The 24,378-nt window shown below is 40.8% G+C and overlaps 1 protein-coding gene across 1 annotated transcript in view; it reads left to right on the forward strand.

Moving 5' to 3' along the window:
* Positions 1 to 24,378, forward strand: part of Sorcs3 (sortilin related VPS10 domain containing receptor 3) — a 624,861-nt gene that overhangs the window by 433,045 nt on the left and 167,438 nt on the right. The window contains 1 exon segment of the mRNA XM_036172085.1: positions 16,703 to 16,767. Coding sequence (XP_036027978.1) covers positions 16,703 to 16,767 — 65 coding nt within the window.

Below are 24,378 nucleotides of genomic sequence, written 5' to 3' on the forward strand. Positions count from 1 at the left end.
CCCAGAGGGTCTGACTTCTTGCTCTTCCCCTAGGCAGCCCTTCCCAAGCCGATGGCTGCAGGTGTGAGCACCATTTCTCAGGAGGCGACTGCTCTGTGTCTAGGCTGTGCATGCTCATCTTGTACTCTGATTTCCAAGGTCTGAGAGTTTTTCAGCTTGCATCTGTAGTATCCTAGGGTTTGAGTGGAAAACTTTTGTGAAGGGGAGGTTACTGTGCTCTACCTATGGGTATTAGGTTTTGATTTGACCTTTTATTCCCTTAGCCATTGATGTATATACAGCAGTGTCTATGCTCATAAAAGTGGATGAAGACATGGTAGTGCATGCTTTTAATTCTAACACTCCAGAGGCAGAAACAGGTAGATCTCTGTGAGTTTGAGGCTAGCCTTCTCTACATGGTGAGTTTCAGGCCTGACAGGGCTACATAAAGAGACCACATCTCAATAAAACAAAACAAAAAGTACATAAAATGGAATGAAGTCTACATGATATAGTTAGGGTCAAGAACCGAAAATCTTTGGGGAAGATCAGAAAGACTCATGGTTAAAATATGTTTGGTATTCCTTAGCCTATAATAGGAGTACCATACTATTAAAATTACCTAGTTTAATCCTACAGCAACCCTGTTCAATAACCACTGTTATTGTTCTCTCTTCAGAAGTAACTGTCTTAAATATTTGAGAGGTCAGGGTACATAAAGCCTGGTAGTACAGCTGGGATTTGAACCCAGGTCTTTCTGAGTGTAATAATCATGTTTATTCCACCATTGTCTAACACCACCTCCTATTCATATGTACTGGAAAGGGTGGAAGTAAGGACAAGGCAGAAGGGATTCAGTGATGACTTCAAAAGCATGGTTGACTTTCTAAACTGAGAAGCTTAAACTTGTGTTATGAGCTATCTGCAGATTTCATAACTGGGCACATAAGTAAGTAATGATTGCTTCCAGGCTCAAGCAAATACTTTATTCATGTATTCCGTGCTTTGAGAATGCTGTGGGAAAGGCATGCAGTGAGAAGAACATGCTTAGTGGGCACTGCTGCTTAACTGTGGCTTGCTGTGCTGTTCCTCCCAAGTTGTGTTAGCTTGTTACTGAAGAGCTCTTTATTTTTTTTTCAGTTAATGGTCTTTGGGTTCCATTGGCTAATGGGCTCAGTACTCAGTATCTTTATGTTGTTTGTGCAGCCTAGGCTGTTAGATAACAAAGGCAAACCCATTTGGATTCTGTGCAAGTGGTGGGGCATGAGCATGAGACAACTAGATACAGAGATCAGAGCGATGACTACTGAGTGGGGAACCAGATGGAGTTGGGGAGAAGCATCATAGAACAACAAATTTTGCCACCATTTGAAACAGTAAACTAGGGCTGTGCCTCTGAGCAACTGTGAAGTCAAGAGAAGTTGTTGAAGTTGAATTGTCAATATTTGAATCCTTCTTCTTTTCCTTGTGACATGAAGATACTGAGCCAGTCACTTAATTTCTTCTGTAAAGCATGCCTCTGTTTCTGTGTTTAGTTTGTGGGCCAGTGATGCATCCTGCATAGGCTCCTTCTTAGCATTAGGCAATATAGAAGGGATTAAGATACTTGCACTGAGTGGCTGACTGATACCTGTTGCCAATCGACCTTCCTCCTTCCCCCTTTTTCTCATGGAGACTGACAAGCTACAGATGCACCTTCTGATGAGCTTGGAAGCTAAGTCTATCTGCTCTGAGTTTGAGTCTGGAGCTGTCATTTATTAATGATGATGACTTAGACAAGACATTTTTCTGTTTTAGCCTTTAGCCCCTTGATGGTAAAATGCACACAAAACTATATATCCCTTATTGGAATTTTGAACGCTTGTCCCAAAATATAACTGAATATCAGGGTTGTTACCAAAAAGTGGTGTTATCTAAGTGAGCATATCAAGCAAACTCATTCCTTCAATCTAGAGTAGAAGAAGCATTATTTAAATAATCAAGTCAGTTGCAATGTGTAGTAAATAAGATGATTAACACAGGCATCATTTGACTATAAGATGACTCATAAGAAGTGAACAAATACCTTTACATTATCACAGGATGTGGAGCAATGGTTACTGTCTGATTTATGGGGTTCCCTGTGGTTGTCACCTCTGTTCCCTCATAGAGTTGGCTGCTGTCTTCCAGACACATTTATGTAAATGGACTTATGGCAGACATCCTTTTTCTAACCATGGATTCCAGCCATAGACTTACCCCGACATAGCTGTAAAGGGTCTGTCAGTATAGACTCCACACTAGTATGTCTACACTGTTATAATGCACCAAAATGCATGCCCCTAATAGTCCTGAGGCAAAGTCTGTGAAATTCTGGTTTTATTCTCTTTAGAGCTGAGATACAATTAAAAATGTTACCACAGTAATTGGCAACATCTATTAACTTGATGAGAATTGCCCAAGGCGACACATTTTCACCCTTTTGCACATTATTAGTCTATAAATACACCTGGTTCTTTGCTCTTTCTTCTGTAGAACTTCCACAAACTGTCCTCCTCACCCACCCTCCCATGCTGTCTCCTTAATGCCCTTTGCCTTTTTAATTAACTCTCTGAGTACTTCCAACACTTCCAGCCAGTACCACATAATCTTGCATCTAATTATGTGGCCTTGAGGTTTATCTGAGAGACAGCCTCAAAAGCTCAGCCCTGAGAGTAGTGGCGTCAATCCACAGAGCCAGTACAAGTTCGAGCTTTGTGTTAACTTGCCAAAGGATCTCTAGGGTCTCAGCTTCTTGCATGAACAAGGCTTCTTGTGTAATGCTTGTTGAAATTAGACAGTAGTGTGGCTGTGATCTGCAAGCTACCAAGTGCTGGTGCTTCCTGTCAGCACAGTTCCTTCATCTGCCTACGTCCTGTTCTACGTCTTCTGGTTCTTGATGAACTGATGGGTATGCTATCTTCAGATGGTGTAGCAGGAATCTTAAAAGTTCTTATTAATAAAAAACAAACCTGATACCAGTTATTGTGGTGAATGCTGGAAGATCAGAGAAGCAGAACAAGCCATAGTTTCCTCACCTTGGCAGTTCCTCAGCTGGTCTTGTTTCCATAGACTGGAAGCTTCTGTGTCTTCATCCCAATGGCTCTCAGCTGAACTGTGCTGCTCAAAGCCTAAAAGCTTAACCAGCCAAATGCTTAACTAACTTAGTTCCTGGTCCTCACACCTTATATACCTTTCTGCTTTCTGCTATCACTCCCTGGGATTAAAGGCTGGATTTCTGGGATGAAAGGTGTGTGTCACTAAGCCTAGCTGTTTCTAAAGTGGCCTTGAACTCAGAGATATGGGTAGCTCTGCCTCCCAAGTGCTGGGATTAAAGGCGTGAGCTGTGGATATCACTCTGTATAAATAAAGTGCTGATTGGCTAGTAGCCAGGCAGGAAGGATAGGGTAGGTGGGACAAGGAAGAGGAGAAGGCTGGGAGGAGACACTGCCAGCTGCTGCCATGAGAAGCAACATGTAAAGACACCGGTAAGCCACAAGCCATGTGGCAAAGTATAGACTAATAGAAATGGGCTAAATATAAGAGCAAGAGCTAGACAATGGTAGGCCTGAGCTAATGGCCAAGCAGTTTAAATAATATAAGTGTCTGTATGATTATTTTATACATGGGTTGTGGGACCACGGGGGTTTGGTGGAACCTGGAGAGAAGCTCTCCAACTACATGTGTGCACCACCACCGCCCAACTTCTGCTTTGGCTTGCTCTGACCCATTTTCTAGCCACCATTTTTGGCTTTGTTCTAGTGGCTGTCTGTTTTTTAGGGTGCACAATATTGTGGGGAACACAATACCACCACAAGATGGTGAGTGAGATATCTAGACCTCACCAACAGGAAGTTCTTTTTCTCTCTAATGCATTCATTTGGTTAAGCCCAAGGGGAGGCAGAGTGGGACAGTTCATGACAGTGAGGCATAAAGTTGGGCAGTGCAAAGGCTGGGAATCTCCTGAGCTGTGAAGTTACAGAGACCAGATGTGGAAAGGATCCCTGGTCTCCCTCAACTTGTGTTGTGTGACTTTTTGAATGTAACTCACTTCTGAAGACTCAACCCTGTGTGGCAAACCATTGGCACTGTGTGCCAGATGTTGAGGTGCCTGCTTAGAGCCACTTCTTATACCAGTATGAGCTTCTAGGCATTCAGAACCCACTTGGACTCATCTTGACATCTTCTGTCCCTGGGGTTTTCTTTTGGGCGTTGCACAAATGTTGGTACCTGATAACTGACTATGAGAGGAATACAATCTGAAGAGATGGAGGACTGTGGTGATGAGGATCACAGAGTGGTCCTCTTCTCCATTGAAATTGGAGAGTGGTCCCCTTCTCCATTGAAATTCAGACATCATTGCCAATATAAATGTCTCCATTGGTCTTTCATGGAAGAGTTCAGGTCATGAAATAGACACTGCCTTCATCCTGAGTTTGGGTTCTTGCTCTTTGGTTCATCCCATGTAAGTGTTTGTGGTCATTAACTAAATACTGGGCATAAAGGGCTTCTTGGTGAATGATGATAGTACCTTCTGAGTTACTTCTGGTTAAGAGTCATACATGTTCCAGGTTACAGTATTTTATAAATTTTATGTACACAGCCCATAAACTAAGTATGCATGGGTATGCATACTTGTCTACATATGGACATGTACTTAAAAATTGCTATCTATGCACCCATACATATCCATAGTAAAAGCTTTAAAAATATATTTTCACAAATTTATGTCTCAGTAACTGCAGCATCTCCAAGATCTTTCTTACTCTTTCTGCAGTGATTTCTTGTGCTTTCTTCCCAGACACCCTTCCTTAGCACACCATTTCCCAACATAAGCCTTGGATCCTATCCTGCCTGTGCTCTACCTAGTCCCCACACATTCTAACACCAAATCTCTCTCCTGAAACCTTTCCTGATTGACTTTGCCCTCCCAATATGCTCCTAACGTGTCACTCCATAAACACCTTTTAAAGGAACAAGGCATGCTTAGGAGGTAGATCACTTGGTTGGAGATAGGACATTCCAAAGCCATATAGTGAGAAACAATGATTCTGACTGTTCTATGTTCAGGGGAATGTTGCAATGCACTTGGTCTCTGTAATTGAAAGTGGCCTTTTTAATGAATGAACTTGTCCTCTGTGAACCACAGGCTTTGTAGGTGATTTCAGTTTTTTTCTGGGAAATATGGAATGACTCACAGGAGTTACTTAGATTGTAACAGCCCTAAGTGTAAACAGATATATCACCTGGCATCACACTGAGTGCTCACTCATAGTAGATATCCAGTGAAAGGCTTGCTGGCTATATTCATAGTAGCAAGGTGCTTCAGTTCTTATTAATCTGTTACTGCATAGCCCAGCCCTGAGATCCCACTGACCAAAGCTCAGTTTGTAACCGTAGGCAGCTTCTATCATGACACTGGTTCTGGTTCACTGAGGTCCAGCTGAGTTGAGCTTGCTCATCTTTGGAAATGGCCTCTTGATGTATGTGATATGTCCTGGATGTACTTTCCTCCACTGAAGGATTTGTTTCTAACCATCCAGAACTTGAAAAGATGTGAGATTAAATTAGATTAGGTCGTGATTATTTTTTCTAACTGCTTTCTTGGTAAGATTTACATTGTATTTTTAAACCAGTATAAACCTTTGTTTTTATATAAAACTTATACAAAAGCTTTATAAAAAAAAGTACTTAGCCTATTATGAGATTTATATAAGATATAAACTGAGGATTTTTATTTCAATTTCTTTTATTTTATGAAAAATTTAGTTATTTAAAATTTGTTCTTAAAAGCATATATTACATGTTGAATATAGACCCTTTCCTCAGTGTCTCCTACCTTCCTTTTTCTTTTTCTCTTTGGGGTCTCCTTTGTTACCACAGATAATAATTTTACTTATTTCTCTCTCTCTCTCTCTCTCTCTCTCTCTCTCTCTCTCTCTCTCTCTCTCGTGTGTGTATGTGTGTGTGTGTGTGTGTGTATGTGTGTGTGTGTGATGGTTACTAAATGAAATCCAGGAATCACAAATGAGAGAAAAAAAAAAGCATTATTTTTTTAAAACTGGCCTAATTTGCTTAAGTTTGGCTCTGCATGGTTGCATTTAGCTTAAGTTTGGCTCTGCATGGTTGCATTTACTTTCCCATAGACCATAGAACTTTCTTCTTTATGGCTGAAAGACTTCATACTCTGCTTCAACATTGTCAGGTACCTAAGTTGCTCTCATGACTTAGCTATGGTGAATAGAGTTACAATAAACATTGCAATTATATCTGTTATAAACATTCAAAGTCCTGAACTTTCAGAAAACTACAAAGCAAAGCTACATTGAGATTATATCTTGTCAAAATGTTAGTCATTAAGAAACAAACAAAAATGCTGGTGTTGATGTAGACAAAAGGGAACCTTCATATACCTTGATAGTGGATTGTAAACTAGCCAGACATCTATGAAAATATGTATGGAGATTTCTCAAAAAACAAACAAAAAGTATATATAACATATGTCCCATATCTACCAGTCTTGGGCATTTACCCAAAGGACTTCAAATCAATAATCAAGTTTTAATTCTAATTTCATATATTTCATATACTAATGGGCATATATACAACTCATCATTTGGAAAATACATATCTGTTGAGCACCCCTTGATCAGAGATCTGGAAGGCTGAGAGAACAATAGATAGCTTCCCAAGGATCATGGGAAGGCCTTGAAGATATACTGAACAACCTCTTAGGAGAATGTGTTGTTAATGGATCTGTGGCTCCAAGAAGGGGAGAACAAAAGAGGTCACAGGATTGAGAGAGGCAGGCAGGGAAGGAGGGAGGGAGGGAGGGAGGGAGGGAGAGAGGGAGAGAGAGAGAGAGAGAGAGAGAGAGAGAGAGAGAGAGAGAGAGAATGAATTAGTATCCAATATAAGAAATGCAGTTAGAATCCAGGAAAACCCTGTTCCTGAAATATAGAAAAATACAGAGTGCTCTTCTCTTTGCCTGTTTCTTTCTTTTCTCAACTTAAAACTTTCAAGATGAATTGCTCTGTGTCATGTCATGTTGTTGTTGTCTGTCAATCCAATACTGAAGTGTAGAGAAAGAACCTGTTTGTTCCAGATAGGAAGGAGTTCTAGCCCCGATTTCGTTAGAACAGAAAGAGCAGATGAATATTATGCACAAGTGCATTTGGGGGTCAACATGTAAAGCTCTGGTAATCTAGAACAAGCAAGCAAGAGACTGATCAAGGCAGAGGGCTAATTGTGACCTCAGAGTGCCTCCTAGAGGAGCCACGTTCACTTCAGCTGCAGGAAACCCCTGAGGTGGCGTTGCCTTGGCATTTTTACAGCATGATCACATTTGTCAAGCCAATCACAGATGACTAGGTTTCACAGACCTGATATTGCTTTGAGGATAAATGGGAGAAATCGTAGCATATTGATTTAAAATGAAGTCTTCATTCACTTCGTTGTTTAAAGATTAATTAAATGAGTGAAATCTGTTTAAGTGTGTTACAGAATTGTTCTCAACACTCATTTTAAACATATTGCTAGGCTGTTATTATTCATGTGTATTTATCTGTTCAATAGATGCTTAATAAATGCAGTACAAGATATGGTGTTGTGCACTAGTGAAAAACATGATTTAATCAGACAGAGAGGCTGTCTTTAAGGAGAGTATAATGAAGAAGGACAACATGAAGCACATCAGGCTGACAGTAGAATAAGATTGTGTTTGAAGCTGGGCTCTTTCTGCTCTTCATATTTTATCAATGGATGAGTAGTTGAACTTCAAAAATCTCCATTGCCCATTTGAAAAGAAAGGGAGAAGCTCTTTGCTGATCTCTAGGTTTGATTAAAGATGGAGATAATATATTTAAAAATGTAGACGTCTTGGCACATTAATCTATTAATTGTAATGGTTATGACAGCAGTACTTTAGTAGTGAGCACTGTACAGTGAAAACTGTTAACACATGCCACCCTTTTACATGCTTATTTTTCATAAAGGTATTATTTTGTATTTATGTGTGACTGTGAGCACACCAGTGTGTACCAGTGCATGTGCAAGTGTGTGCAGTTTGAAGGCCAGAGATCAGCGTTGCATCATTCCTCATGAATGCTCTACCTTTTTTATCTTTCTTGTTTGTTTGGATTTGGACATAGGATTAGAATAGGCTGGCTGGCCAGTGAGCTCCACCCGGCCCTCCCTTCCCAGCACTGGGATTACAAGCATGTGTCTCCACACCCAGTTTTTTACATGGATTCTGAGGGTCAATCTTTTTTTTTTTTTTTTTTTTTGTTTTTTTTTGAGGCAGGGTTTCTCTGTGTAGCTTTGTGCCTTTCCTGGATCTTGCTCTGTAGACCAGGCTGGCCTCAAACTCACAAAGATCCGCCTGGTGTATGCTGCTGCCACAGCCACCACCCCCCAATCTCCCCCACCCACCCACCCACCCTCGGCAAAAAAAATTTTTTTTGAGCTGAGGATCGAACCCAGGGCCTTGCGCTTGCTAGGCGAGCACTCTACCACTGAGCTCGAAGTCCTAGAGGATCAATCTTATGCTTAAATAGATACTGGGCACTTTACCAACTTACCTTTCTCTCCATCTTAATAATAATTATTATTATATTAATAATTATAGTAATAATTATTATATATCAATATAATATATTAGATAATATATAACAACAGAGATAATAACCATATGTAATAATTTATAATATAATAATAATTATTAATCTCTCCATTGTTCAATGAAACAATTGAGGCATGGAGAAGATAAGATACAGTGTTTTGTGATCCTACAGTTAGCAGATTGTATGACCAAGACCTGAGCCTGGGTTGACAGCAGGATGTATGTTTCTGTCTACATCACTAATACATGGAAGGAAGTGGCCTTCACCACCCAAAGCTGAGTATGGGGCTCTAATAGGTGGTTCTCAGCTCTGTCCATTGCAAGCTCCTGGCCCTGAGTTACCCCAGCCTAGTGCTCGTGAAAGTCTAGGCCTCATTATCACCATTGTCACATCATCTATGGACTTCTTAAGGATGAAAAGTCTAGGTTCCTATCTCAACTTCCTGGGTCAAAAACGCTAAAGATATATCTGAGCATCCCTGTTTTAATGCCCAGAATACCAGTATTGCTACTACTACCTCAAGAATCAGAAAGGCTATTGCACCAGTTTAACTGAACCAGAATTACCTGGGTTGGGCCATGCTTTGGTGTTTAACGGTTTGGTCACAGTTCCCCAAGAAATTGTAATGTAAAGTCAGGGCAAGAGCTTACATGGGAAGTAGACATTGAGCTAAGCCAAAAGAGCAACTGTGGAGTGTGTAGTAGAATTTGTATTTCCAGTAGAGAGCTTGGGGGAGGAAGCTGTGGTATGTATTTGAGAGATAAGTTCAGGCCTGATAGGTGATAACTCTCTAATAATATTCATTACAAAATAGGAAACAGTTTCAAAAGTCTGACCACAAAGAAAACAAAAAGATGAGTTTATACATATGCTAATTAACTCAATTTAAATAATTGCGTATTGTGCACGTATATCAAAACATCATAGTGACCCATATTCATGTCTGCAATTATAATTTATCAGTTAAGATACTATTCATGGAATTACTTTGTAATTTATATGTCTAGAAGATCAGTTGGTAAAGCATGGGTATTTTGACTTTATCCATCAGTATTTTGGCTTTGGTTTTCTTCCCCAGTGTTTGGTTCTACTCTTTCTAGAGAAATCTGTGCCCTGGAATTCATACCCACACAGACAGAGAAAAAAAAAAAGCCTAGGCTATTGGCCCACTACTCTTTCCTGATAGCCAAGTGTGCTATGAAGAGGCTGGGAGAGGAGTCCCAAACTGGATCTAATGCTGCTTGACACAGAGCATAGGCTGCTTCCTGACCTGTGAAGTGAGGAGCTGGATTAGACCAAGATGTTTCAAAGGTTGCTGTGTCTAGCTCTCCTGGGGACTATCCTGTCGAGGTGAGCTGTCATGGATCCTGAGATCTTCCTGTCTGACCTACTTTATGTGAACAGACATGAAGACTGCTCTCACAGAATGCTGCTGCTAAAAATAAGCTGGCAGTCACGTGGCCTCCTTTCCAGTCTCCAATCAGTCATGTCTGAGTGTAGGTTCTAGGGCCAAGTGCAGTGTCTTCCCTGGAGCTTTGGCTGTGGCTTCCTAGTTCTCTTTGTTCCTGTGTCCTTGGTCTTTTCTCAGAACTTGAAGGCTTCCAATTTAGGAGAACAATCACTGTCCTTCCCTTCATCGTTTCACTCGATCTTCGATGCCATCACTGGGCTCATCAATTGTTATCAGATTAATGACAAATACCTCTAAAAGGAAACTGCTTCACACGTTAGGCTGCTCTGACTAGGTTTTTGTTTTTATTTATTTATTTTTAAATCTCCCCTTTCTTAGGAGAAAGTGAGTGATACACAGGCAGATAGATCTCTCAAGCACAGGAGAGTGGGGTCTGTTCTTGGATATAAGATAAGTTTGTTTAGAAGTTAAAGAGTGCTTCAGGCAGGGTCTTATGAAGGTTGTTTTACTGGATTTGTTTTCATCACTCATGGGACAAAAATTTGCTGCTGATTTTCCCTGTGACAACCCTGTGATTGAATACATTGATAGATTATTTAACAATGAAATCTGAGGTCAATGATCCTGATAGGGATCCAAAGGTTAGTTAAACCTACTGCATGATCTTTTAACCCAAGGAGAACACTGATTTCTTATCAAAGAGCCCTCATGAAGTCATTTTCCAGAGACTGTGATCAGATGGCCAGTCTACACAGGCCAAAGGTGCCTTAGCTGAACCATGTGATAGGGGGGCTTTCCTGTCTGCTGCCTAGAAGACTGTCATTATCAGGCAGTCAACAGATGTAGGACGGAGGAAAGGGGAGAAAGGACAGTGGGCTATAGGGCAGGTCAGTGTATCTTGTTCTTCACAGAACATAATGATAGCTAAAATAGAGTCCTTTCCATACATCAGCTGGGTTTTAAGTATTCACTGCTCAGCCAGTCTGGTCTCCAGGACTCTCTGAAGCTAGTGTTGTGATCCTGTTATTTTATGGCAGTGGAAACTAAAGATCAGTGTTGGCACACACATGCGGAACGTTCTGGGGAGCTGATAGCAAAGAGAGGAAAAACCCTTCTTGATGAAGACTGATGAGGCCTACTACAAAAATTAATCTTCCCAATTGTGGTTGTTAGATTTCAGGAAAGCTGCATAGCAGAAGAATTCATGGTTGAGGAATTTAAAACTTCATAAAGGCTTTAACAGATTGTATATGATTATAATATCCTAATTCTATTTTGTTCCATGGAATTTTGTTTTAAAGTAGCTTAATTAAAACCAGAAATACAGTATAGTTAAATACAGTTGCTATTGATGACTTGTTTATAGAATGGGAGTGTCCTGGCACAACTGTCCTCTACCACCTGATGCTCTGTAGAAAAGTCCCAAGGATTTTCTTCCATGCAGTTTCAATGAGATGTTTATATCTTTGCCCTGTTGCAGACACTGATAACATGGAATATGATTTGATTTGGGCCAGTCTGAAAAGGACCTCTGCAGGCTTCTGAGCTGAAGTCTTGGTTGGAGCAGATAGGCTTCTAATAGGTGACTAATGAATTTAGATGGACTATTAATGAATTTAGATGAATCTGGATGGACTATTAAGACATGGAGCCTAGTTGGAGAAAGAACTTCACTTGGCTTGTGCCTTGGGCTGGTATATCTTATCTTCAGACCTTTTCTCTGTCTGTTTCTCAGTCACTGTGAGCAAAGAACTTTTCCCTATGAGAAAGAACTTCTCCATCATGATGATCTGTCACTATAGGCTTGTAGCAATGGAGCAGCTAACAACAGATTGAAAATATAAGTCAAAATCTTCCTTTAGGCTCTTTTTGTCATTTGACAAAAACCTGACAAAGACAGAGCGTTATTTCTCTTGTGGTCTGTTCTGTCATGGATATTGGCCTTGGTCTGGTAGCATCCTCTGTTACAGTGTTAGTTGAAGATGAAGGAATTTGGGTGCTGGACATGGAAGAAATCCCAGGATCATTTATTCACCTGGTTGACATCTGAGTGAGCATGCCTCTCATCCACCTCCAGTTGACCCTGGCATCATTGCAGCTCCTCTCATGTACGGAAGACCTCTACATCCTCACAGACAACAAGAGTAAGGCCAGTTTACAAACAGGCTTTCCGTCAACTCTTGTATCTTTCACTTCAAAAATCTCTACTCACTATTCACTATTCCTCTACCATTTGCATTGACCTACTTGCTCTTTTTATTTATTTCTGACATTCCTTTCCTATGGAATATCACCAATATAAGTGACTCCTAGTCTGAGTAGTTAGAAAGAAAATGTTTGGTAAGATAAGAGACATATACAGAATATGCATACAATGCTACTTTATGTAGAATTTATATTTTGGGACAGGGTCATGTTAGATAGAATCTTGATTCTAGAGCAATGGTTCTCAGCCTTCCTAATGCTGCAACCTTTTAATGCAGTTCCTCATATTGTGGTGACCCCCAACCATAAAATTGTTTTTGTTGCTACTTAATAACTGTAATTTTGCTACTGTTATGAATTATAATGCAAATATCTGTGTTTTCTGGTGGTCTTATGTGACCCCTATGAAAGGGTCATTCCAAAGCCCACAGGATGAGAGCAGCTTCTCCAGAAGTGACTGGGCTCAAATCCTCTTCTCCCTCAAGATAGATGTAGAAGCTTATAGCAGAAGTTAAGCTCTGGCTCAAAGCCACCTACCTGGCCTAAGCCCACTCTTGCTGCTTCTTAGCTGGATGACTGGAGGCAAGTTGCTTAAGCTCTCAATGCCTGATTGTTCCTTCTTTAAATAGAGGAAGAGATTGATTCCCAACTCCTAGAGCTGGCACAAGGATTCAATGAGACCAGCATTTCTGCATAAGATAGTGCCCACCACATGTGTGCTCTCAGTATCTGTGAATTGTTATCATCATGTGGCTTTAGGCACATCACTTAATCTCTCTTATTATCCTCTTTACCACAGAGGAAAATTAGATGAATGGTACTTTCTTTAAAAACTCATTTCAACGATTAATTAAGATAATGCTTATGAATACCAAACACAATGTCTGATACTAGATGTTCTTTGTACTCATTAGCATTTGTCATTGTTATTGTGTGCACTTCCCCACACATTTCCACACAAGCATCCCTTGCGCGGCCATGCTCCCCTACCCCAACAGACCCCATCAGATATGTTCACTTTGTTGTTTTGTTTTGGGCTTGCTCTGTTGGCATATTATTTATATTGAGTTTCCAGAGTCAGGCTTGGTACTTTAAGGATAGGGACCTGATTGTGTCTGTTCAGTGTAATCTAATTTCCTGGTGAGATGGCGTGCTCCAAAATAGCAGTAGTTCACAGGCTGCACAGAAGCATTATTGTTTGCACTAGGTGAGGAAATGCAGATCCAAGGACTTATTTTTGCTGCCTTGCGAGCAAGGATGGTACAAAGTCCAGGCAGCAATTAAGTGTGTCTAGCAAAGGCAGTGGCTTTCTATGGGAGTGATTTTATCTCCCACCAGGAGATGGTTCACAAAATCTAGAATCATTTCTTGGTTGTCACAACTGCAAAGATGCTATATCTAGTAGAGACTAGAAATTCTGTAAACAGTCTGCAGTGTACAGCAAAGACCCTACAATAGACAACTACTTAGTATAGATTTTGACTGTGCTAAGCTGAGAACCCTGCGATTAATGTGAACTTACAGCCAGACTTACCCTGGCATTTTGTGTTGGATTTGGACCTGGGGGTCACAGCTAAGGTTGTGCCAAGGAACCTTATTTAGGGCTGTGGGATTTTCCAGGATGTAAATCCTCTGAGTGATTCAAAACAAAACAAATAAACATTGATGTTGTAGATCCACTCTCATTGTTTTTGGCTTCACAGATCTAGGCAGGAAGCCTCAGACATCTGTTGGTTGCTGAACTCTACTGAGGGAGGTGCTCATGAGTGGCCAGTTTGTTGAATCACTGGGGCCAGGACACTGCTAGAACAGAGAGGGGCCTGCTCCTTAAACAGAGAAGGAAGGGCTACTGTGGGTTTGGGCCAGGTGGATTGGGAAGGAGTAGGGGCTTGTCAGGGAACGGGGCATAGAATTAGATAAGAGATAAGCAGTCCATTGGAACTGCCCCATACAGAAGTCAGGGCATCTTTCAACTTCTGACTTGCTTCTTATGTGATCTGAGATAAGTAAGTTCTCCATGCCTCAGTTTCCCCTCCAGTTAAATAATGAGAAATGATGTCTGCTATACTCACGTTCAAGATTTACTGTTAGGATCAAATGAGATAAATACAACAAAACAAAGTACATCAATAACCACTGGTGGAAACAGCCCATTAAAGATGGCCTCAGTTGTTTAGCTTTGGGGGAAAAGAAGTGTTTCAAGGAAGTCAGTGTTTTAGAGAACTGAAGTGTTGTCGTCTAAGACATGATTGTTCTATTTAAATCAACAAAAAAATTTTAAGTTTCTCTAATTTATGTCATTTGCAGCCCTGGTGTCATAAACTAAGAATGTGGGACATAAAAGTCCCTGCTTCATTTTTCACTGTGTCTTCAGCCCTTGGTGTAGATGTCAGACATCTAATGCAGCTGTAATATAGTAACGCCCCAGGGCTATTGGGAACCTTGTGGATTAGTGGAGTGGAGACTGAGTTTTGAATTTTAGGTCTGTTTGTCATTTTTTTTCTACTTCTCTTCCTATCTCACTATCAGCCAATAAATCTGTCTGTTAATCAATGGTTGCTTGCTTTTCTGACACTCCGAAGCCCCCAAAATTAGAAAACTGGTGTTGAGATGGCTTAAACTGGGAGCTGCCCAGCTATGACAGAATAGAGCCATTAACCACACCTGCCGTAGGTCCTAGAAATGATGCCTGTGATGATCCTGTCCTACGGACCCTGTGAGTTAGGGTGTACTGGAGACTGTGGTTCTGTCTTCTCCAGTGCATGCATGTTTCAGTGTGTGTCTTGGCACTTGCAGCTGGGTTTCTGTGTCTAATACTGGCCTGGATGTCTAAGGCAGGAGACAGTAGCCCAGGTGTTCCTTGAGACGTGTCCACACAGACTTGTTTTCTCTTCAGCACAGTGGCTGCCCCTGAACTTAACTATCATCTTCAGCCCCCTGGCCCTATAATCAGCACCACACCACTCAGGCTGCGGTCTGTTGAGACGTCCAGTCCCTCTGGCACTAACCCTGCCACTGCCACCAAATGTAGTTTTAAACTAAGTCTCTATCATTCCGTTTACTAATAAAGACTCAGGAGTCAGATGTTGGTATGAAAATCTGCTAGCTCAGAGAGGCCGAGAAGTAACCAGCTGGCCTTCCTTTTTGGCTGGAGACCCAGCAAGAGAACATCTCTCCACTTGTCTCAAACCAAAAGACTATGAATCTCTACAAATCTTTAAATGTCTTATTAGTTAAATCAAACCCAGAGCCAGGTATTGGGGTGAATGCTGGAAGATCAGAGAAGCAGAACAAGCCACAGCCACCTCACCTTGCCAATTCCTCAGCTGATCCTGTTTCCCCAGACTGGAAGCCCCTGAGTTCTCATCCAGAATGAATCTAAGCTGAACTGCTTCTCGAAAGCCTGAAGCTTAACCAACTCTAGTTCCTGGTCCTTATATACCTTTCTGCTTTCTGCTATCACTTCCTGGGATTAAAGACTCACTTCCTGGCATTAAAAGCGTGAGTCACCATGCCTGACTGTTTCCAGTGTGGCTTTAAACTCACAGAGATCCGAATGGATCTCTGCATCCCAAGTGATAGGATTAAAGGCATGTGTGCCACCATTTTCTGACCTCTATATTTAGTAGCTGTTCTGTTTTCTGACTCCAGATAAATTTATTAGGGTACAAAATACTTTGGGGAACACAATATCACCACACTCTCCCTACTCCTTCCTGTGCATATAGCTATCCTTCTTCCTGCCTCCTCTTGTACTATCTATACCTAATTCCTGTCAACTGGTTGATGGCTCCGCCCCCTGATCCAAGGTTGAATTTATTAATACAGTCTTGGGCTTCACAGTGTGATCAAATATCCCAAATATCCCACAATACAAACTCTTATCTGACCTGAGTCTTCAGGTTTCTCTCAACCTATTAACCAGGAAAAGTTTGTCCTGGTCACCATATTGAGTGCTTATAGCCAAAAAAGTTGTTGTTTGTAAAATAGGAAGAAAGATAGTCAGGATCAGATGGTGTGTATGTTGGGGGTATGGGGGAAGGCCAACAGAACAGACAGGAAAACGGAGTTTTCTATGTGTAAGACATAGATCTAGCAAGAATGTGGCTACTCAAGAGTGTCATGGGTTGAAGATACAGCTAGTTGTGGAGTGCTTGCCTATCATGAGCATGCACAGGATTCTACTTTCAATTCCTAGGGCAAGGGGAACAATGTCACAATTGAGAAAACAGATGGAAGATGATGGGGAAGGGAGAATCAGGAAAAATTTCTCATAAGGTACAAAGTGGTAGAGATGGGTCAAGGACAGAGATTCAGACTCAAAGTCTTATGTCATGGACTCTTTTTCACCACTCTAAGATTATGACCACATGTATTGTGACTAGTTCAGGTGTCAGTCTCTAAAGCCAATCACACTTCTAGGACTTCCGATGGCTGTACTTAACCTGTTTCTCCCTTTCTTTTCCAGGTCAGTATCTGGACTAGATAAGGAGGCAGACCTGGTACACATGGAAGTGAGGACAGCAGATGGATGTGAGTGCTGCTATTGGTCAGACTATGCCAGAGATCTGTCTGAGGTCTCTGTCCAACCCTGATTTGCATTTTAATGGCTTGGGAAGATGAAAGCCTCAGGCTCCATTACTGCCATATCCATTCCTATTTCCCAGAGCAGAGGAATTGGCTTCTGGTCTCAAGAGAGACTTTCATTGAAATGAACCCCCAGAAATGAATTTTCTGGGGATTTGAGTTAATGTGATGTATTTTGCTGCCCCCTGTTAGTCATTTTCTTAGCATCTTCAAACACTGGCCTCCATAGCTTATCAGGGCATTTTATACTCAAATAGTGACTCTCAGGGGCCACTTATTTTGACATATGAACCCTTAATAAGGACAGGTTTTCCAGAAAAGTAACTGAGCTTTGCAAAAATGTTGTTCATCTATTGGACAGAAATTTAAAGATGACCTACTATAAGGCTTTGTTCTTGACCATGGAGATACAGTGGTTAAAGTTTTATATTATCTGTGTGAACAAGAGGTTCTGTTCTAACAATGGAACCCCAAGAGTTCAAGTATATAACCTTTGGTGTTTTTTCTTAATTTATTTGTCGAGAATTTCATACAAGTATACAATGTATATCATATCTATTTCCCAGTTCCCTCTTGAGCTCCCTCTAGATCCCTCCCAACATATCCCCTCTCCAACTTCATTCTTTCTTCTTTTCTCATTTTTTGTAACCCACTAAGTCAATTTAATGCTACATATATATCTATATATGTGTATATATGTATATATGTACATATATATGTATATATGTATGTATATACATGCATGGAGCTGTCCACTGGAACATGGGAGATCTACATGTGACCACACACCCAAACAGATGATTCCCTTGGCCAAGCAGCTATAAACTGCCAGTGACTCCTCAATAAGGAGTGGAGCCTTGTGAACTCACCAGCCATGTGGAAGAGGAAGCAAAAGGAATGTCGGAACTGAAGGATAGGAAACAGTGTTTTGAAATATTGTGTTCAGTACATGACATGGCAACTGTGCTCATGAAATCACAGGACATATAGTTAGATTCACAGGACTTGAAAAAGATCAAGACAGACAAACTACAACTTCTTTATAACATGTCTGGCTGTATACATCTCATGCAGAACTTGTGTCAAGCTAATTGTTTTAACAATTGTAACATTTGAGGCTAGAGAAAGGGATGAGTGGTTATGAGAACTGGCTGCGTTTCCAGAGGACCAGATTTGGATTCCCGACACCCATAGGACAGCTCATAACTATGTAATGCCAATTCCAAGGGATCAAATGCCCTCTTCTGGCTTCCATGGGTATTCAACACATATACATACACACATAAAATAAAAACAATAAATCTGAAAAAGCCTTTCTAAAAACTATAATACTTAACTTTCCAGAATATATCAAATTATAATGCTATATTTTCAAAGGAAAAATAAAGTCAACTTAGATGAAAATATATTTTATTCTAATACATAAAACCTTGCAGTTTGGAAACAGATGCAAACAATCTAATTGAAACACAACAGGACAAGCACCTGTGAGTTGGATCCAGGGTTCTACTACCTTTATGCTGTGAGAACAGTGGGAAAAGAATCCTAATTTCTCTGTAGTGTCCTCTAAACACAGTATTATCTATTTCCTGTTCACCTCAGAAGGTTCTGTTGAACAAACAGAAGAGGAGCACTGTAGAACTCATTAAATGAACAGAGTTTGTGAGCATGTCTTGCTTTGACCTGCTACATCATCCAGAATATATTACATTAAGAAAAACTGGATGTGCTTTCTGCCTCATTTAGAAATTAGTTGACCTTGGACAAAATTTTTGGCCTTTTTATAATACCTCATCTATTGCTTTATATAGTTTTAATCAATTTGTTAACAAAGATTTTATTGTTGAGCAAAATTGACTGCTAGGCAGATTTTATTTCTGCAAATAACAAGCTCATCAATGACACAGGTCGCTTCATGTCATACTGGACTCTTCCCCAATGATAATTTCCAGGTACAAGCCAGGAAGGGGTTTTTTCAGGACACTATGGCAATTATAACTGGATACTGTCAAATATTTTTAACTGTCTTCATGTTCCTCAAATTTCTAGAATCCACACTTTAACCACACATGCCACCATCTCTTGTTCCCATGCCATTATTAAGCCTCATTATCCAATAACTCATAAGTCATTCTAAAGCCCAATGCTATTTTATTTTTAAGATCAAAGGCAATTTTAGAGTTTAAAAGTAAAACTCCTGGGGCAGGCAAGCTATAAATCTCGGCATCTGCCTGGAGGTGGAGAATGGAAGTAAAGAGGAAAAATGCTATGCTGTTTAAGCCAGCACAGACTTCAGGCAGCCACACAGTGGGGAGGGAGGCATTAGGGCAAAAGTAAGGAAGCCTGGAATATCAGAAAAAACGTACTTAGATTCTGGCCAGCGTCTAAATAAAAAGACATAGAAAGAAGGGAATGTTGTGCCTTTCTGCTACAGGCCTCAGGAAGGTGGGCAGACCCAGCTAGAACTCACAGTGGCTCGTAGGGACTACAATAGGAGGCTAGGATTCTGGGAGGCAAAAGCACAGTCTCCCATTAAACACAAAAAGATTCTGCCCATACATTTAGCATGGCTTAAGGTGATCCTGCCTTCCTAAGTGTGGTTATTTGGCTAGGTGACTGACCTGGACCAACTGGACTGTTAGGTCTCACCCAGGCCAGAGATTCTCTTCTCTTGAGCAAAAGGAAGTTTTTCTTGATGGGCCTTTATGATACTCTTACATTCTCACATCTGAAGAAGTAATCCTAGCTGATGTTATGGAATTGGGTGATGGCCTATCTGGGGACACTGGGTGAGGCAGTTGGGCTACCCTTCCAATGTGTCTATCTAAAAGACTTTCATTTATTCCAGGCTTCCTTACTTTTGCTCTAATGCCTCCCTCCCCACTGTGTGGCAGCCAGGAAGAGGGAGGAAAGGAAGTCTTTGACTTGTGCCTGGAAGGAGACATGGAGGAGAAGTAGAGGCAGGAATTATTATTCCAGTACTTCTTAACAGCATCCCATGCACACATAAGCAATGAAATGGGCTGAGCTCAATGTCAGGTTATTATTCTATCAGACTAAACTTTAAACCCTAGGATCATAGGTCACTGACTCTTGAAATACCTCAGCTTAGAGCTTGATCACTCTCTAGAAATTCAGAGGCCAAAATGAAGGGCAGAGGAAGCTTAGTTACTGGATTTGCAGACCAAGGGCCTTTGCTTTAATTAGAGTCAGTACAACGAAACTCCACTTTATATTGGGAGTACAGGGTTTTCTTTGTTTAAAAATACTTCAGAATTATCTTTAAGGTGTTTTTAAGATTGTTTTTTGCTTATACAGAGGGCCTTGTCCGGTCCCATGCAGGCTCCACAGCTTTGGTCTAAAGTTCATAAATTCCCACTAGCTTGGGTTGGTTGTCTCTGTAGCTTTCTTCATCATGATCTTAATGCCCCTTGCTCAGAGAATCCCTCTTCCCTCTCTTTGACTGGACTCCTGGAGCTCAGCCTGGTGCTTGGCTGTGGATCTCTGCATCTGCTTCCATCAGTTACTGGATGAAGGTTCATGTTTGCTTTTCTGAGTCTGGGTTACCTCACTCAGGATGATATTTTTCTAGTTCCATCTAGCCTGCAAGTTTCATGATGTCGTTGTTGTGTAGCTTGGTCTGGGAAACAAACCTTGCACAGCCTTGATACAGGGGGAGGGGCTTGGACCTGCCTCAACTGAATATTTCAGGCTTTGCTGACTCGCTGTGGGAGGGGATGGGGATGGGGGAGAAAGGCTTGGGGGAAGTAGGAAGAGGTATGAGAGGGAGATCTGTGATTAATATGTAAAATGAATAAAAAATTTCTTAATAAAGAAAAAAAGAATATTTTTTCAGCATCATTTTCTAAGTTGTCAACATATGATAACATCTCTGGGTCTAAACTAGAATTTAGGTTCTCATTTTCCTTCTGTGTTCCAAATACCTAGTATTTAGGATCACAGAGTCTTATCAAAGTTACTTGAGTTCAGATCCCAGTTCTGCTATTTGCCTAAGGTCTCAGATGTGGAACATAGGGAAATCTATCAATCAACTGGCAACTTAGTAGAGATGTTTAATAACTTGGAGGTGATGATAATGATGTACTTACTGCTCCTTATTGTATTATTGCATATTATTACAAGATTTAAATAAGTTAAAGCATATGGTCCTAAAATATTGGCCAACTGAGAATGAACATCTCAAAATGCTGTTCTTGTCATTGTTATCATCATGATCACTACCACCATCACCTCCTCAGTCCTCATCACCACAATCATCAGCAGCACCATCTTCATCAATCAGCACTACCTCCACCATCATACAACTATCCTATCCAGAGATAGATTATTCCACTAGAATTAGAAATAGCTTTCAATGAAGTCAGTCAAGATTGCCATGATGTTTGAATGCCTGTAACTTTGCTAGCTTGTTCCCTGTGCCATACAGAGGCAGAGATTGCTGGAATTTTCCTGTATTAGAAGTTTCCCTAAAGCTTGAAAGTCTTAAGCCCAACAGAAGGGGTGGGAACTACCTGTTTTTGTTTGGTTTTAGTATCCACTGTGCCTCTCATGCTAAATTAGACCTTTCCATCAATGTCATGTCCTTTGATTTGCACTTCCTGTAAGTAGGTTAGCTCCACTTTCCAGTCCAGGACCAATAGGTTTAGAGAAGCTAAAGAAGTTTTCAGAGTCCCCTTGAATCTGCTTCTTTTTATGTGTTTGCATTTGAGAGTAATGCTGTTATTTAAAATAAACAGCTCTTGGGTATTTCTCAAGAACAGACCTGAAGAGCTGAATTTGCTTTTTGTTCAAAATTTTAATTCACTTTCTCAACTTCTGACAATATGTATATTACCCAGAGGGATGGAAGTTGAGCGAATCATGGAAAGTTCTTTTCTCTGAGGTGCCAAGAGGCCTGATGTCTAGGAAGTTTGAATATTTAGTAATCTCAAAGGTAAAGTGTAATCACAAGCCACTATATAATTCAGCATAACAAAAATGTATAGGCTTTTAATAGAATTCAATTCTGTTTAAGTACCACTTATTGCGGGTTTATAAAGCCAGCCAAAGAGAGAAAAAGATGCTTACAGCCATAGTTCTGCTGGTGTAAGGAGGTAACTCTTTTGAAAAAGCCTGGTAAAGCCTGACCTAGACCTTACTGTGGCATTTGTCAGTATAGATGAGAAGCTCACCTTGCTGAATTCAGAAAGTTAAAAGCTGTCTCCCTGAGCCCTGCCAAGCTTCTGGCAGGAATGCAGCTCCCTTGGAAAGAAATGAGGCTCTGGAGGGTGTTAGACTTTCTCTCTGACCAATTTCCTGGATGCTTGTATGCAAATCCAGGGTACATTCATTTGTGAATACACTGCCTCTGTCACTGGCCTGGGAATCACTTGAGAAAAGGAACTAGTATTTTTTGTGTCCCAGAATAGCAATGAGTGTCTGACGCCTGCAGCTTCCCTGTGTACCTTGGTCGGATACAAAAAAAAAAAAAAAAAAAAAGAGTGAACCTATCTAAGGCAGCCCTTCACACCATAAGAAACTCTTGTGCTGTAGGTGAGGATACTTGGAGACTGGCCCAACCTGGCATAGGAGGGGCCTTCCCTAAACATCCTGCTACAGTACACGCCTACTTGGAAATTGGACCAGATATTCTGGAGGTACCAAGTAGATCCTTCTGTTCATGGTACAGAAGACACATCGTTTGACTGTGACTTTTAGTTTTGTAAATGCAGTCACCACATCAGCTCTTAGAAATGCATGACAAAGATGTTTTCCATTTAGAAACATTTTAGTCATCTGCATTTGCCATTTGGAAAATCACTACCTGGTTTTCTCATAGGGGTATCTAAATGAGGTTGTGGTTGTTTTGTTTTGTTTTTCCACTTGGGGATGTTTCAAATAAAGAACAGAAAATTCAATCTCAATAATAAAGGTTATATTCAGTCAGTCACCCAGCATGCAGTTTGGCAGTGTAGGTCAGAGGCATTCCCTACACTCAAGTCCAGGTGAAGCTGGAATTCCCTCTTCACATGGCATACTTCCATCTACAGTCTAACCTCAAAAGCCATGTCCCTCTTTTTTTCTCTTTTATTTTTTCCAGCTAAGGCATCCTTTTTTCTTTTTTTTCATATACCTTGTAGTTTGAGTTTTCCTGCCTGGCCCTGTCAGGACAAATCTCTCTTACCCGCCAGTCCCATAGTCGCTCAGACCCAACCAAGAAAGCACACAGAAACTTACATTGTTTAGAAACTGTATGGCCATGGCAGGCTGCTTGTTATCTACCTTTTCTATCTTAAATTAACCCATTTCTGTTAGTCTATACTTTGCCACATGGCTTGTGGCTTACCAGTGTCTTTACATGTTGCTTCTCATGGCGGCGGCTGGCGGTGTCTCTCTCCAGCCTTCTACTTCCCAGAATCCTCTTCTCTCTTGTCCCGCCTATACTTCCTGCCTAGCCACTGGCCAAACAGCATTTTATTTGTACAGAGAGATATCCACAGCAATACCTGGCACTTAAAGGGTGTCCATAGCAATATAAACTCAGGATATGACTTTATCATTAACACACACATTTCTTCCCGGAGTGAAGCAGACTTTTCTTTGTTATTAGTGGAGTATATGAAGGATGTGCATAACTGAACTCCTTTCCTTTTCCTTCCCAGTAAAAGTATAACTGGAATTTGTCAATTTTAAAAAATGTATTCCACAATATGCTCAGCATTTTAATACATGATATAGTGAATCCTGGTAACAATCTTACATTGTTGACCCCTCCCAGATGAAATGTGCTCTTACTCACCCAAGGGTAATTAACACAAAGCAAGCCCAGGATTTGGACTTAATTGCCCTCAAGTGTCACATGATGTTCCATCAATCTGAGTCTCTTCCTATGTATGGTACCTGGTGTTGCTAAAAACAAACAAGGCAACAAAGTCAGGTTATTAGAAGCTTGTGTGGGGATTTCATTGTATATGATAAATACCCTTCTGGGTTTCATTATAGAACTTTTACATGTAGTCATATTTAACCTCATTTGGCAAGACTATCAGTATACTTCCAGCTTGAGAACTGTTAGTAATGTGGAGCCCAAGACAAGTGGTATTTCCTGCTCATCCTTGACGCCCAAAGGTCTTCCTGTGACCCTCAGTTATTTCTGCTTGGAAACCAAGACTGCCTGATAATTCACCATCCCCCCTCCCAAGTTCTCATTAGGCAGTGGGCACAATGGTACTTATTATTGTATCTTTGAGTTTTGGAAAATCAAAGCATTGAGATTCCCAGTACATGAGTCTGGCTAAAGACTACAAGGTCCCTGAATGTTAAGTGGATTTCAGCAACTCATTTTAGTGCTTGTGTCCTGTTAAATTGAACCTGTCATCCCATGTGGCACAGTGGCAAGCAGAGCCAGTGCCAAGAAGTAGGATGCATTTGGCACTGTCTCCTACTTGTCAAGGGCCAAGGTTTGGATAGGTGTTGATTTTGTTTGGGGAGGCCTTGAAAAGACTTGATTCTTCTTTCAGAGTGTTCAAATGCAAAAAGTATAGTAAATAGCCAAAA

The sequence above is a fragment of the Onychomys torridus genome, chromosome 1 (assembly GCF_903995425.1).
Source record: "Onychomys torridus chromosome 1, mOncTor1.1, whole genome shotgun sequence".
In the NCBI taxonomy this organism is placed as follows: domain Eukaryota; kingdom Metazoa; phylum Chordata; class Mammalia; order Rodentia; family Cricetidae; genus Onychomys; species Onychomys torridus.